General features: G+C 46.2%; 1 protein-coding gene across 7 annotated transcripts in view; it reads left to right on the top strand.

Annotated features, from left to right (window-relative positions):
- Positions 1-13,640, top strand: part of pkha1 (Pleckstrin homology domain-containing family A member 1) — a 29,653-nt gene extending 16,013 nt beyond the window's left edge. For 4 of the 7 annotated variants that reach the window (XM_014178871.3, XM_014178870.3, XM_014178872.3 and 1 more), the window contains 8 exons: positions 2,164-2,261; positions 3,622-3,744; positions 6,194-6,334; positions 6,921-6,989; positions 8,721-8,785; positions 9,157-9,220; positions 9,373-9,462; positions 11,875-13,640. In XM_014178871.3, coding sequence (XP_014034346.1) covers positions 2,164-2,261; positions 3,622-3,744; positions 6,194-6,334; positions 6,921-6,989; positions 8,721-8,785; positions 9,157-9,220; positions 9,373-9,462; positions 11,875-12,252 — 1,028 coding nt within the window. In that variant the 3' untranslated portion in view covers positions 12,253-13,640. 7 annotated transcript variants of the gene reach the window in all.
- Positions 13,641-15,408: the final 1,768 nt, after the last annotated feature.

Raw genomic sequence — 15,408 nt, 5'->3', positions numbered from 1 at the left:
TGTCGAGGTTAACCTTCCTCAGCCCTGACTGAGTCTAACATATGGCCCTGCGCGTGTGCATTTGTGGGTTGGTGTGCTCTGGTGAAGCATTGTGAGGCTCATAGAAAAACGGAGAAGTTGAGTGGGATGGTGGAAGATGGATACACTGAGGGTACAAAATATTAGGAACAGCTGGTTTTTCCATGACAGACTGACCAGGTTAATTCAGGTGAATGCCATGATCCCTTATTGATGTCACTTGTTAAATCTACTTGAATCAGTGTAGCTGAAGGGAAGAAGACCGGTAAAAGAAGGATTTCTAAGCCTTGAGACATGGATTGTGTGTGTGTGCCATTCAGAGGGTGAATTGGAAGGGGTATGGTAGGTGCACCGGTGGAGAGTGTGAAGATGTGTGTAGTAATGGTGCTTAACATGCATTTTGAATGATTAACCCATCTTTGTATTTGTATTAAGCTTTGGATTGTGTATCAATTCACCCAGTCACTGCAAAGATACAGGCATCCTTCCTAACTCTGTTGCCGGAGAGGAAGGAAACTGCTCAGGGATTTCACCTCTTTAAAACAGTTAGAGTTTAGTGGCTGTGATAGGAGAACTGAGGATGGATCAACACCATTGTAGTTACTCCACAATACTAACCTAATTGACAAAGTGGAAAGAAGGAAGTCTGTACGGAGTAAAAATATTCCAAAACATGCATCCTGTTTGCAATAGAGCACTAAAGTAATACTGGAAAAAAGTTGGCAATTTTTGGGGGCAAACACAACACATCACTGTGTACCACTCTTTATATTTTCAAGCATGGTGGTGGCTGCGTCATGTTTTTATTTATTTTATTTAACTAGGCAAGTCAGTTAAGAACAAATTCTTATTTACAATGACGGCCTACGTTAAGGATATGCCCGTCATCGGCTAGGAGTAGGGAGTTTGTTAGGATAAAAATAAACTGAATAGAGCTAAGCACTGGCAAAATACTAGAGGAAAACCTGGTTGTCTGCTTTTCAACCGACACTGGGAGACAAGTTCACCTTTCAGCAGGACAATAACCTAAAACTCAACACAGTAAAATGTGGAAATAGTCAAGAAGTGTATCACTTCATTATCACTGCATTTTATAGATGGTGTCTAGTTACACTGTTTATGGAAAATAGTGTATTGTAGTATAGGGCCACTGAAATATGTATTGATTAGTGTCTCTTGAGGGTTGTTGAGGGCATCAGCAATGGTCCAATTGATAAAAGGCTGGATTTTTTTTAAATCACCAATTGCATAATTTCTATTACATTTGTTAACCAGCCACTGAACTAATGGCAACAGAATGATTAGGTAACTTGTACGGGTTAGAGAGCATCACTTTAAAATCATGATGGCCAGGGACAGAACAGATTGTAATCACCAATGTTCCTTTTTAGAGATCGTTTGTGTTTGCATGTCTTTGTGTTCAGAATATTAGTTTTATTAATTACCATCTTTAATAGTCTGTTGTATAGCAATGGCCAGCATTCTAAAGGTGTCCTCTGTCATTTGTTGAGTTATCCCAGCAAGTTCCAGATTTGGATCACTTGGGCTTGTATTATTTGTCAGTATGACAGATTTCCATAAAACAACCCCAATTATGTTTTGTAACATTATTGTTTCAATGATGAGTCAGTCTAGGTAGATCATTAGATCTGATGGCAAATATTTACCAAATTCTGTGGTTTTTAAGACAAGATCCACCCAATACAATGTTCCATTGTTTGAAATGGTCATTTTCAATGAGAATGTTTACATTCCAACTTGTCTCATCATTCCTTTATCAGCCTGCAAACATTCTATTGTGTAGACTCCCATAAACAAGATATGAAACTTAAAAAAGCGACTATTTTGGAGTGGCTATCATATTTTAATACCATCAAACTTTTGCCACCCCAGAGTGGACACATTTTTCCACTGGCCTGTGGACTAATAGAGTGCTATTTGGGATACAATAAAAGTTCTCAATAAAAGTTCTCTCTGGATTCTGAACTTGGGATCCAGTCGACTGTAAACAGCGTGATATTCTCTGAGTGTCAAGACTAGTTAGCAGGAATATATTACAGCAACACGTATGGGCCTAACTGACAGAACTGCTACTGTTCTCTTTTTGAAAACTGACCGGAAATCTGTCTATTTTTCTCTCTCAAGTCATCAATGCTGGTATGAGGAAGTTCTACCTCCAGGCCAACGATCAGCAGGATCTGGTAGAGTGGGTCAACGTGCTCAACAACGCCACCAAGATCACAGTGAGTGCCCCCCGCCCTGCTACCTGTCATAAGTAGCACTTTGTCACAGCCCCTACAGCACCACCTCCTGTAGTACAAGACTGCGCCCTTCTGAACCCCTCTGGGAAGGATCTGTTATTCACAATGAGGATGTGTTATCCCATTTCAGCTAGCATGAGTGGAAGTTTTACAGGACGAGAAGGGCGTGATGGAGGAGGATGACAGGGCAATACCACGCATGTGTCTACTGTAAAGTCAACAGGGGAGAGAAATACCTTATAAAACAGTCATTGCACACAGTGTTATGGTCTGCTGGGACCAGGAGCCCATGTCTGTCACCTAGAGGACATCCAAACCCCTCTGGATGGGGGGGGGGGGGGGGGGGGGGTCATTTCCCTGAGTGCATCACTGAGGGCCAGAGCAGCGAAAGTGGCTTACTCTGCTCCTCTCCCTCCCCTCTGACTAGCCCTCGAATACACGCATGCACACACACATACACAGGCAGGCAGGTGCACGCACGCACACACAGACCAGAGCAGGCAGGACAAAGGGGAAGGCGAGTGTCGTGAGTCACGGGCTGTCTCTACAGATTTGAGGGCTTCCGAAAATAACGCTCTCCCTTTGAAAAGGCAGTGCAGGGACAGAACAGAGCTATGTCTCACTCCAATTACTCTTAAACCACATCCATGTATGAGGAAGGGACTGGGCGTTGAGTATAGTAACGTAATAATGAACTTTTTTAATGACTTCAATACAGTTGTGCTCATCATTGAATTATATCCGGCTGCTGACAGACTACAAAACCGTCTCACTGTTACTCAACGAGCTCCCACACACAGTCTCACTGTTACTCAACGAGCTCCCACACACAGTCTCACTGTTACTCAACGAGCTCCCACACACAGTCTCACTGTTACTCAACGAGCTCCCACACACACACTCTGTCAGGCATACAAAAGGCCCTACTACACACACTCCATATATTGTGCCACACACTGCTATTAATAGACCGATGGCTGTCAATGTTTGACTGTGTGTGTGCACTGGAGTGTGAGCCCTGGCCACTAGTAGAGGGGTGGGGATGTACCCTAATGCCTGCGGGCTGCACACACACACACACACACACACACACACACACACACACACACACACACCAATCGATGACCCCAGTCACCACAGTGTAGCAGTGGCTCTCTGAAGCCCCCAGGCTAGAGTTGATGGAAAATACACTAACAAGCAGGCAGGGAGTACATCACATCACTACAGAGACTGCAGAGGGACACATCTAACAAGCTATCGGAGCATGTTGTCCACTCTGCTGGTCCTGGACTCCTGGCTGCTGATGCACTCTGGGAGTTTATGTTTATTTAACATATTCCAGGTGCCAAAGTCGGGAGATGGCCAGCCCAGTGCAGAGATGCCTCAAGAGGTGCTGGGTTCCATGAAGCAGATCTCCTATAAGACGGAGATCATAGGAGGGGTACCCATCATCACTGCCACACAGGTAAGGAAGGATCACCAGTCTAGCCCAGCACTTAACGAACCCTAACCTTGCCCACTCATATGAACATGAGTAGGGTTGCAAAAAAATTCAAGTAACTGTAATGAAGTTTTCAGGTTTTCCAGAAGTCCTGGTTAGAATATTCCTGGAATCAAGAAGGAATAATTAGAATATCCAGGAATCGTTCGACCTGGGATTTGTGGAAAAAGTGGGACATTTCTGGAATTTTGGGAGAGTTACCGAAAACTCCTGGACATATCTGACATATATTTGAAGGCCACCTGCTCTATTGTGGCTTGGAACAGTTCAGTCAAGTGTGGTTTCAGACATTTACAAGCAGTTACAGGCAAGGACATTCCGAGACTTGTCCCGAAGCCACTCCTGCGTTGTCTTGTCTGTGTGCTTAGGTTTGTTGTTCTGTTGGAAGGTGAACCTTAGCCCTAGTCTGAGGTCCTGAATGCTCTGGAGCAGGTTTTCATCAAGGATCTATCTGTGCTTTGCTCCGTTCATCTTTCCCTCCGGGTATCCCAGTCCCTGCCACTGAAAAACATTCCCACAGCATGATGCTGCCACCACTTCACCGTAGGGATGGTATTGGCCAGGTGATGAGCGGTGCCTGGTTTCCTCCAGACGTGACGCTTGCCATTCAGGCCAAAGAGTTCAATCTTGGTTTCATCAGACCAGAGAATCTTGTTTCTCATGGTCTGAGAGTCCTTTAGGTGGCTTTTGGCAAACTCCAAGCAGGCTGTCATGTGCCTTTTACAGAGGATTGGCCTCCGTCTGGCCACTCAAACAAAAAGGCCTGATTGGTGGAGTGTTCCAGAGATGGCTTTCCTTCTGGAAGGTTCTCCCATCTCCATCAGAGTGACCATTGGGTTCTTGGTCACCTCCCTGTGATCAAGGCCTTTCTCCCCCCGATTGCTCAGTTTGGCCGGGCAGCCAGCTCTAGGAAGAGTCTTGGTGGTTCCAAACTTCTTCTATTTAAGAATGATGGAGGCCACTGTGTTCTTGGGGACCTTCAATGCTGCAGAAATGTTTTGGTACCCTTCCCCAGGTCTGTGCCTCGACACAATCCTGTCTCGGCGCTCAACAGACAATCCCTTCGACCTCATTGCTTGGTTTTTGCGCTGACATGCACTGTCAACTGCGGGACCTTATACAGACAGGTGTGTGCCTTTTCTAAATCATGTCCAATCAATCGAATTTACCACAGATGGACTCAGTCAAGTTGAAGAAACATTTCAAGGGTGATCAATGGAAACAGGATGCACCTGAGCTCAATTTTGAGTCTCGCAGCAAAGCGTCTGAATAATTACTGTATGTAAATAATGTATTTCTATTTGAATGAATTTGCTAACATTTCTAAAAACCTGTTGTCATTATGGAGTATTGTGTGTAGATTGAGAATTAGTTTTTTTATTCAATCCATTTTAGAATAAGGCTGAAACGTAACAAAATGTGGAAAAAGTGAAGAGGTCTTAATACTTTCCGAATGTACTGTAAGTAGACTGTCTGTCTGAAGGTGTCCATGGATCAGGCCATCTTTTAGCTAGACAGACAGTGACAGACATTGAACATAGTGTTCCACTGTCTGAGGAGCTCACTCGCTTTTTGTTTGCTGCTGTGTATGAGCCATGAGCAGTACAAGTCATATCCTGTCTTGTGCTGGTATCTGGTGTATAGCCAGCCAATAGTAGCTGAAAGTGAAAATTCACATCCAGAAGCACAAGCTATGGCCTCTGATGTCACTTCCTGTGTGGGTGGTGGTGGTGAAGTGGGCCTCAACTTCTGCTTGACACATGCAACAGGCAGTGAATTCTCTATCATATCTCTAGTCACTGTAGACGATGTGGTGGGGGGCTTTTCCCACACACATCTGATTCTGTGTGTGCGTTGGCGTGCCAGATTGGTTTTGTGTGTGTGTGTTTTAATTAGTAATGGGAAATGCAATGAGACCAGGGTCTCATTTTCAAAGGTGCCCTGAGCACAGCAATACAACAGTACGAAAAATCTAACAAAGATTAAAAATAGATATTTTTTTAAGTGTATGTGTGTTTGTACTTCGTACACTTATAAACTCAGCAAAAAAAGAAACATCCCTTTTTCAGGATGCTGTCTTTCAAAGATAATTCATAAAAATTCAAAATAACTTCACAGATCTTCATTGTAAAGGGTTTAAACACTGTTTCCCATGCTTGGCCACACCAGATACTGACTGTTACTTTTGATTTTGACCCCCCCCCCCCTTTGTTCAGGGACACATTATTCCATTTCTGTTAGTCACATGTCTGTGGAACTTGTTCAGTTTATGTCTCATTTGTTGTATCTTATGTTCTACAAACAGTTTACACATGTTAAGTTTGCTGAAAATAAACGCAGTTGACAGTGAGATGACGCTTCTTTTTTTTTGCTGAGTTTGTGTATGTGTCCTCCCTCCTTCCCTGTGGTGCAGGAGCAGGGTGACGGGGGGCAGAATGGAGCAGACAGGGGGGGCCTGCGGAAGGCCCACAGCCAGCTGCCCTACTTCCTGGGGCGGGGGGTGCAGGACCAGGCGCTCATCAAGGCTGGATACTGTGTCAAGCAGGGAGCCCTGGTAGGTAGACCGTAGAGGAGGATGCTCTCTGGGGGGGAGGGGAGAGTGCACTGTAGCAGGCTACACTCAAAACCATGGACGCATTCATAAAGGAATGCAGTGGAAAACGTTTTGCACAGACAATGAAAAGGAGTGTTTCTTATTGGACAAGTCCAGGTAGTCGCTCACGGTTTTTGTCCGTTTTCCTCTGGATGGTACCTAATGAATACACCACGGGCTCAGAGAGATTCTCTGTCAGCTACAAGCATTTAACACTACCAGTGCTGTGTGTTTGTTGTTGCGTTAGGATGATGATGAGTTAGAAAGCAGCTGACCAGATATTTTGGACACAGCCAGGGTGCTGAGGGTGAATTATATCCCTCATTGTTGTCCTACCCTTAACCTACTGTACCTTCTCTTATCCCCTATAAATAGACCATATTAACCACAGTAATCCAGCCATTCTAAAGCAAACCGTGGTCCTATACAATATCAGAATAGCAATCAATTAGCCACGTTCTTAGCAAGTCGAAGGATTTGGAGGTGCTGGAAATGTTGACAGCCATTTTGTATATGACTTTCGAATGTTTAACTTTCTCTTGCGCAGATGAAGAACTGGAAGAGGAGATACTTCTTACTGGAGGAGAACGCGCTCAGCTACTTTAAGTCAGACCTGGTGAGTGGGAATGTCTCTCCTCTCCACCGCTGCGGCTATGAGCGAGGTGACACACACTCCACATAAAATGTCCTTGAGCCGCCCACCCGCCTGCCCCATCACACACACACACACACACACACACACACACACACACACACAATACAAAGGCGCTGTGTGACCCCGTTGGCCAGCAGTTCGTCTTTGTGTTGAGCCTGTGTTTCACAGACCCCTAGAGCCCCGGACAGACGGGGACACACACACACCAATCAGATAAGAGTTGACTCCAGCCCTGTGCATTGTTCACGGCTCCCAAAGCTCTTGGCACAGCCACTAATAAATAGGACTTCCAAATCGACAAGCCTGGTTTTGATTTCTCCTCTGAGGGCAAGGTTAGATTATTAGCGTTCACATTCTGAACTGTGGCTAAATGACTGCTAGATTGTTGATAGATCTGTTTTGTCCCACTCACATTCTGCACCTCCTCTCTCATGATCTGAGAGGTAGAGAACGAGTTCAGACAAGAGGGACACGTTGTCTGCCTCTTCCCCCTCCCTTAGGAGTGGTTGGTGTGCTGCTGCAGTGGAATTAGCTTGACTCCCATTGGCCCTAACACTGGTCCTGAGTGTGTGCTCTCTCTGTCCAGACCTCTTCATCTCTCCATCCTCTCCTACTGAAATGCCATTAGTGCCTCTATCCCAGGGCCAAAGACATGCAGAGATACGTCTCCTATAGAGATGATAATGCTGGGGTTGCGCTATTGACTGTCCCCGGGCTTGCAACGTCAACATATCCAGACAAGTGTAACCGGTCTGAAATGGCTAGCTAGTTAGCGGGGTGCGCGCTAATAGCGTTTCAATTGTTGACGTCACTCGCTCGGAGACCTTGAAGTAGTTGTTCTACTTCAAGGGCCGCGGGGTTTCTTTTTCGGAGCGATGGGTAACGATGCTTCGCGCGAGGCAGTTGTTGATGTGTGCAGAGGGTCCCTGGTTTGAGCCCAGGTTGGGGCGAGCAGAGGGACGGAAGCAAAACTGTTACACAAAGCAGACACACAACATATCCAGACAAACACACACATTGTAATCTCATAGTGTGTGTGTGGGGTTATAGGGGGACTGGGGTATTGCCTTTGGGGATTGTTGTTTCAGCACGTCGTGGAATGCGTCGTGAATTCCATTCCTGGTGCTCCACTTGTGGACAGCGTTGCCTGTCCCAGCCTGTGTGTGTGTGGATGGGTGGTTGGCAGCAGGTGGGCAGGGATCCTGTTATGTTCCTAATAATCTATAATAATGTCAGAGAGCCTATTGTCAATGATCATATGCTTAGTTCTAGAACCTTTTTAGCAGATGGGGAAAATGAGGCAAGTCCTCAGTTTAGTCCTAAAGTGGATTCATTTTTGTCCCCTAGCTTCATTCTAGGCCTGTGATAGCTGTTGTCCAGGGTGTTACGTGCTGATGCTGAGCCTCCCGTAAAAAGCAAGCGTGACGAAACGCCCTGGATCAGAGCTAGGCCTGTGAGGACAGATCATGAGTACTCCCCTTCATCCCCCTTTTACCCTCTCAGCCTGTCCTCTCTGTTCAGGGCACATCAAGGGAGAGGCTCCTCTGCTGTCATGTTACACTTTGTGTTTTGTTTATGTCATGTTGCTTGTGTTGAACTAATTATGTATTGTGATGGTGTAACATGTTCTGTGGCTATTTCCTCTCTCTCTTTTTCTTTCTTTTCTCTCTCTCTCTTTTCTCTCTCACTCAGGAGAGAGAGCCACTGCGTGTGATCCCACTGAAAGAGGTTCACAAAGTTCAGGAGTGCAAACAGAGGTCAGTGTCTTTACTCTTTAGTCACTGAGCTAGACAGATTGGCTATCGACATTGGCTGGACAAGTGCCAAGGTGATAGGGGCTGGGAGGGAAGACGTGGGCTGTGTCCCTAATGGCACCTTGTTCCCTATTTGCTGCACTGCTTTTGACCAGGGCCTACATACACTTTATAGGGAATAGCGTGCCATGTGGGACGCAGACATGGCTGCCAACTGTAGCGTCCTCACAGATGAGAAGTGTAAATGTTGGATATGGACTCACAGAATTGGCTTACTGTTGTCCTTCGATGGTGACGCGCTCTCTTACGTTCACACGTAAGAGTTACTGGGATGTTTGAATATTATTGAGAGGTTTTCATTTCTTTCTATCCAGTGACTTAATGCAGAGGGACAATCTATTTGAAGTGGTCACTAGCTCAAGGACCTTTTACATACAGGTGAGACAATTTCTTTCTCCAGTTAATGTCTGAATATATGGACTGAATTCCATTGAAGAGATAAAGTAACTGTCCATTGCCACACAGTAACCTATTCCTTCTCTCTCTCTCTCCCTCTGTTTTCTTTGTGACCCTGCTTCCTTCCTCTATAGTCGGACAGTCCAGAGGAGATGCACAGCTGGATAAAGGCCATCTCTGGAGCCATTGTGGCCCAGCGGGGGCCTGGACGCTCAGCTGCCTCTGTACGTATTCAGTCTGGGGCTGGGCCTGAGCCACTGGTCCTCCATACTGGCTCTGCCTGGGACCCACAGGGTGTCACAACTTTCAACACTTTAGTTCCAGCCCAGTATTACATGACACACCTGGTTCACTAACCAAGGGCTTGATGGTTAGTTGGATCAGGTGTGTTTGTGCTGGGCTAGAATAAAAGCCTGCACGTCATGTGGGTGCCCAGGAAGAGTATTGGAGATCTCTGCTCCGAGGGGGAGAAACTTGACTGTCTTTGCAGGAAACCATATTTTATCTAAATCCGCTGTTCCGGTTTGGCTAGAATGTCTCTAGTTAGTCTGTTTCTGGCTGTTGAAGATTAAACGTTAAGATCCGGTTTGGATGTAAACCATTCACCCACCCACCACCCCAGCTTAGAAACATAGAAACTCCTATCACAGTTGGGGGAGGGGTTCCAGGTTTTTCATTGACATACTGCAGGTGTAGCTTACACTACAGTACACAAGGCAGTGTTCTATCTCTACTCGACCTGGTCACGCTGCTAGATACCCCACCTCGAACCGTAACCGACGGTCACACCCGCACAGAATAGAAACCCCCACCTCAAAATCCAGCCACTCTCCCGTTCTCTCTCTCCTCCTTGCCTCTCTCCCTCTCTTGGCCGGAGTGTCCTCCCCCCATTTTCTCTCTCTCTCTCTCTCCTAACGAAGCTGTGCACTGCTGTGTTGTTGCAGATGCGTCAGGCCCGTCGGCTGTCCAACCCTTGTATACAGAGGTATACATTCCGCAATGGTGAATGCAGCACGTATGTGAGCCCCCGTGTCAGTCAAGCAGCTTCATTTCTGTTTTGCCAAGCAGTAGTCCTAGGTTGCGTCTGAAATGGCACACTCTTCCTTAAATAGTGCGCTACTTTTGACCAGGGGGAGCTCTGGTCAAAAGATGTGCACTATGTAGGGAATAGGGTGCCATTTCAAGACGCAGTCCTAGTCCAGTGTAGTGGAATGAAGCTTTGACTGCTTATTCCCCTCTGAAACACCCAAGCAAGCCCAGTTACTAGATAATAGATAGACTTCCATTTCATGCTTGAGTGCTGATCATTAGCCCCTCCCCCTTCTCCATCCTAACTGTTCTGGACAGTCATCCTCTAATCTGCCATTGATTGACCAGACTAACTCGCCTGGTCCACATGACCTCACTCCTCCTCCTTCCAGGGATCAGTATCGACTGGTCTGTTCTTGACTAGGCTTCTTGGAAAACTCCCTCTGGCATCATTGGTTACCTTCTTCCTCAACTGATTTGAATGCGTTTCTAACACATTTTGTGACTTCCAGGTCCGTTTTTGGCCATTTTTTTTTCCTGAGTTCCTGTTCCTTTATACAGACAATGGAGGAAAAAAATGAAAAGGGCCATCTATCTGGCCTTCATGTGCAAGCAATATTCCACATAGAAACCACTTGCGTCACTGGGTTCCAATGCACTGTAGTGCAGTAGTCTGTAGTACAGTAACCTGTAGCTCGTATCTAGGCCTAAGGCTGGTGTTGCATGTTCTCCGACCTATCCTAGAAACACGAGCTCCCACACACACACACACACACACACACACACAGCAATCCTCAAGGTTGACCATCACAGTATATCTTCATTCATTCTTTCATTCATTCATTGGCTTCAACATCTTACACTTACCAACTTTGAGACTTTTTAACATTTCCACATGTCTTTTAGACTCTCTAGTTACCGTTTTGGTTTGGGGAAAGTGTGTCTAGTAGTTTGAAGCCTTTCATGCTCTAATCCCCCAGTAATACTGTGATTCTTGTCAACATGTCGTCGTGCACCCCCACCCCTTCAACGCACACTTACGTTCTCCTAGCTCTACCCATTTATTCTGATTTCATCCCCCTGCCCTTCTTGTCTCGAATCTCACCCTGTGTGTCACTTTTTCAACTTTTTCACTCCCTTGCTGGAACTCGCCATTCCTCAACGGGTTTTTAGCTCGTCGTAACTGGTCTTCTTTTCGCTAACGTTTGACCATCTGTTTTCTTTGTTTTGTCTCTGTCGTGTTTTTCAGAGAGTCAAATGTGACAGTGAGATACTAACATTCCCCAAGTGAGCTCTACTGTACATCCACTGTCTACTGTACCACCACTCTGTGCTGCCATCCTCCTTTTTCAACTACATCTTCTGCCTCAGTCTGTCGCTGCTTCCCTCCAGCTTCCTCCACTACTCCTCTTTGCTCCTGCACCACTATAGATACTACCACTGCTTCAACTACTGCTGATGCTGTCCTACCTCCCTTTGCCACCCTGTGCCACTGCCCCTGCTACAGCACTGTGACTGACCTGACTGACTCCCCTGCATCCAGTGCTTCTGAATCTGAATGACTTTGTCCCCCTCCCAACCTCCGTTCCCTCCCCAACACTCTGCAGGAGCACAGCGACCACACCCCCTCCGCCTTCTACTGTAGCAGCAATCAGGCGGGACCCCCCGTCCCTCGCTCGCCCATCCAGGCAGAGCTCCCTTACCACCAGCCCCAGGGGGGCCCGGGCCCTGACCTGGGACAGCCAGGACTTCTTGGGCCTGCTGCCCTGGCGCGGCCACCAGGGGGCACCACCACCGCACCGCTCCCGCCTCTCTCTCCAGGAGACCCCTCGTCTGTCCAAGTGAGCGCCTCATCCCGTTACCCCACCGCCGCCCACCAGGAGGATCTGTCGCCATGGAGACGTCGCAGCAAGGTAGAGGGTGACCAACCGGAACTCTCCTCCCTCAGCTTCGAGGACTCAGACCTGCATGTCAGCCAGGTGTGAGCCTCTAACCCTGACCCCTCCTGTCAGGATTCACACTGACAGAAAGGGGACTGGACATAGTGGACAGTCATCAACAACAACAAGAGGAAAGCCAATCAAACGTGACCAATCTGAGCCAACCTGGCCCTCAGGAAGACAGGAAGTGGTCCCTGGCTGTGACCGTTGATCGTCTACTCTCCCCTGTATCCAGACCCTCTCTTAACACAAATGGCGTGACGTTTCAGGGCAAGGAGATGTCGTCAGATGTTCTATTTCAGTCTCTTTCGTTGTTGATATTTCTGTTGGGTGTTGCTCTTTCTCTCTTTTTGTTGGTATTGTATGATTCCTGAACATCCTCCCCTCTCCATTGGCTCAAGAGGTTACAAGAGGTGGACTGGGTTGGCTACTCTGCTGAGAAACTCACTAAGCATTTTTGTCATTATTTCCCACTCCACTTCCTCCTCCCAGACGTCACTTGATTTACAGTTATCAGGGTTGTTGGGACTAATATATAAAAAGGGGGCTAGATGTTATTTGTGTTCATAGTTATGTAAATGAAAAAGTTGTAACTGTTGTCAATGAGACAACCCCACTCACACACAAAAACATACACGTGTGGTGTAGATTTGTGTGTACTTTTAACATGACCGTTTAGTTTCTATCCAAAGCATGCCGTTGTTGAAGCGCATCATTAAATATGGAACCACATCCTAAAGATAACTTGGCGGATGAACTTCCCTGCAGCTTTCTTATTTCCAGCTAAGTTTTTAGAAAGAAAGTGGGTGTTATGTGTTATATTTCTGTTTTTATTCATCATTCAAATAGATACGCTTGGAGTCCTTCTGTTCATATGAAAGTTACACCTGCTGTGTTTTAGACTCTCGCGCTCTCTCTGTCACACCTCTTTTTTGCCAAATGAAGTGCTGCACCGTATTGTATGTGCCTGCCAATGTTAGCATGCATTTGAATAGAGACTTCTCCCTCAGGAGGACATAAACAGGACATGTATGTGTACAACACATCGATAGGCCTCTTGGCAGGGCCTCTCAAATGGCACTTTGTGGACACTCTTGTGGGCAGATAAGCTGCTCACTGCCCTTGATCTGTTTTATGGGTGTTCCTTTGTGGTCCTCTTTTCTACTGTGCAACTATTTTACAACTTTTCCATATGCTGTGACAGTTTGTGTGTCCGTGGGGAGGCATTCTGTGCCTCCCAGCTGTACTGTTCCTGTAACTTGTTACTGTGTTGCACACCTCTACTGTATAGCTGGTAAAGTGCCTGCATTCTCTTTATAGAGAGAACGGGGGAAAAAAACAAGATATTTTGACCCTTTTAATTGTGTACCTGATGTTCTGAATCATGTGCATTATTTATTAAGTGGAGTTTGAAAATAAATCAATGGATTCAAGATGGAGTGACTTTGATTCTTATTTGTGTTGACTCAAACCGTTGAAATATCTTTGTGTTGGATGCAGTCAAAACAGGAAATTGACACTGTCTAGTGCTGAAGGAAATAACTACAAGCCAGTGTTTTGTTCAAATATTTTTCTATTACCTACAATGTCTGCTATGTTCACTTCTTTTGTAACCCCCACCTTTTCCAGCATGTTATTGTAGATTGCATTTAGAGGTGTAACCCATTTTTACAGTGTTTTAAAAGTTGACACATCAAGGCCTGGTAAGACCATAGGAAAGGACTTGGCAATGCAGGGCTCTACTGCCATCTATGGCCAACTGAGATATTTAGTAAATGTCTCTCATTCATCTCAATTTGGTGTTCTGAACAAAGGTGAATTCCATCAGTCTGAATGATCAAGGCCACATACCCTTAAGACTGCGTCCAAAATGGAACCCTATTTCCTCTATAGTGCCCCAGAGCCCATACGGATCTGGTGAAAAGTAGTGCACAAAACCTAAACTTGGAGATGGCCAGTCCCTCACACTGACCAGTTGGCAGGAGCTGTCTGTTGTGACCGAGATGTCCCTGCTATCTCGTAGTAAACCCAGCTGGAATCCATCGTGCTCTGGGAGCAGGCCAGGCCTGACTCACGATCAGTGTTATGATGCACAGAGCCAGGTATGGGCAAACAAATCCTGCTCAAAAGCTGTTGTTTGGATGGGGAACCAATCAAGAGAGGGAGAAAGAGCAGGGGGCTCATCATTCCAACCATGTACTAATGATGCTAGGGCCTCCTTTTCTGCCTCTATTATTCTTACTATATTACACAAACATACATCCAATAAAAACACTCAAATAACAACCTGCTTAAACATACTGGAACAGGTCTCAGAGTTTGGATGTTACTGGCAGGGATTTGGTGTGGGCAAAGCTTGTTGTAGCAAATTGCATTGAGGACTCGACAAATGGAATCCCTCGCCGTTCCCGAGTTCAGGTTTGAGTAACTCTGACTTTGACTCAAACGGACATTCATAGTGCTTCATTAGACGTGCGGGTTCACACGTAATGGGCTCTTATTGAGAAGGATGTGCTTGCCAGATAGTGTAACTCTAAAGAACACAAGCAGGAGACCCACTGGGCACAGACGTCAATTCAACGTCTATTCCACGTCGGTTCAACGTAATTTCATTGAAGTGATGTGGAAACAACGTCGATTCAACCAGTGTGTGCCCAGGGGGAAACCTATCTATATTGATGACTGCAGTGAGTGAAGTTGAACAGTTGATCTCTCCTCTGATGCCACCAATGCCAGTTAAAATGAACAGTGCTGGCGGGTTGCACTTCAGGCCATCGTTTTATATGGATGATAGCGTAAACATGAATCTTCAAGCTGGCCTCTGCTCTCATCTCGAAGAACCCCCTAGCTGTCATCTGTAGTTACATAACAGGCCCAAAGTTGTTTTTGGTCACGACATGGGGAACTAGCGACCTAGTCATGCAGGTTGGACACCACAGTGTAATGATGCTATGAAGACAGCAGGTGTCTAGCCACTGATCCCAGGTCTGTCCTGCTGGCCCTTGGCTGCCAGGTCTAGTTATACGCATCAGGTCCATTCTGATTCCAGGCCTTTTCAAAATATTTAGGGCTAGTTGTACGAATCAGGTCCATCCTGTCAAATCCAGAGCCCTTGGCGGGGATTGACGATGTCAGCAATGATGGAATGGCCCCTAACAGAGGCCTCTAAGTGAGTCAAGGACAACATAAACAGCTGGATGA

This window comes from Salmo salar, chromosome 28 (genome assembly GCF_965601325.2).
Source record: "Salmo salar chromosome 28, fSalSal1, whole genome shotgun sequence".
In the NCBI taxonomy this organism is placed as follows: domain Eukaryota; kingdom Metazoa; phylum Chordata; class Actinopteri; order Salmoniformes; family Salmonidae; genus Salmo; species Salmo salar.
Note: the sequence above shows the minus strand (reverse complement) of the source record. Positions and strands in the feature narration are given on the sequence as shown.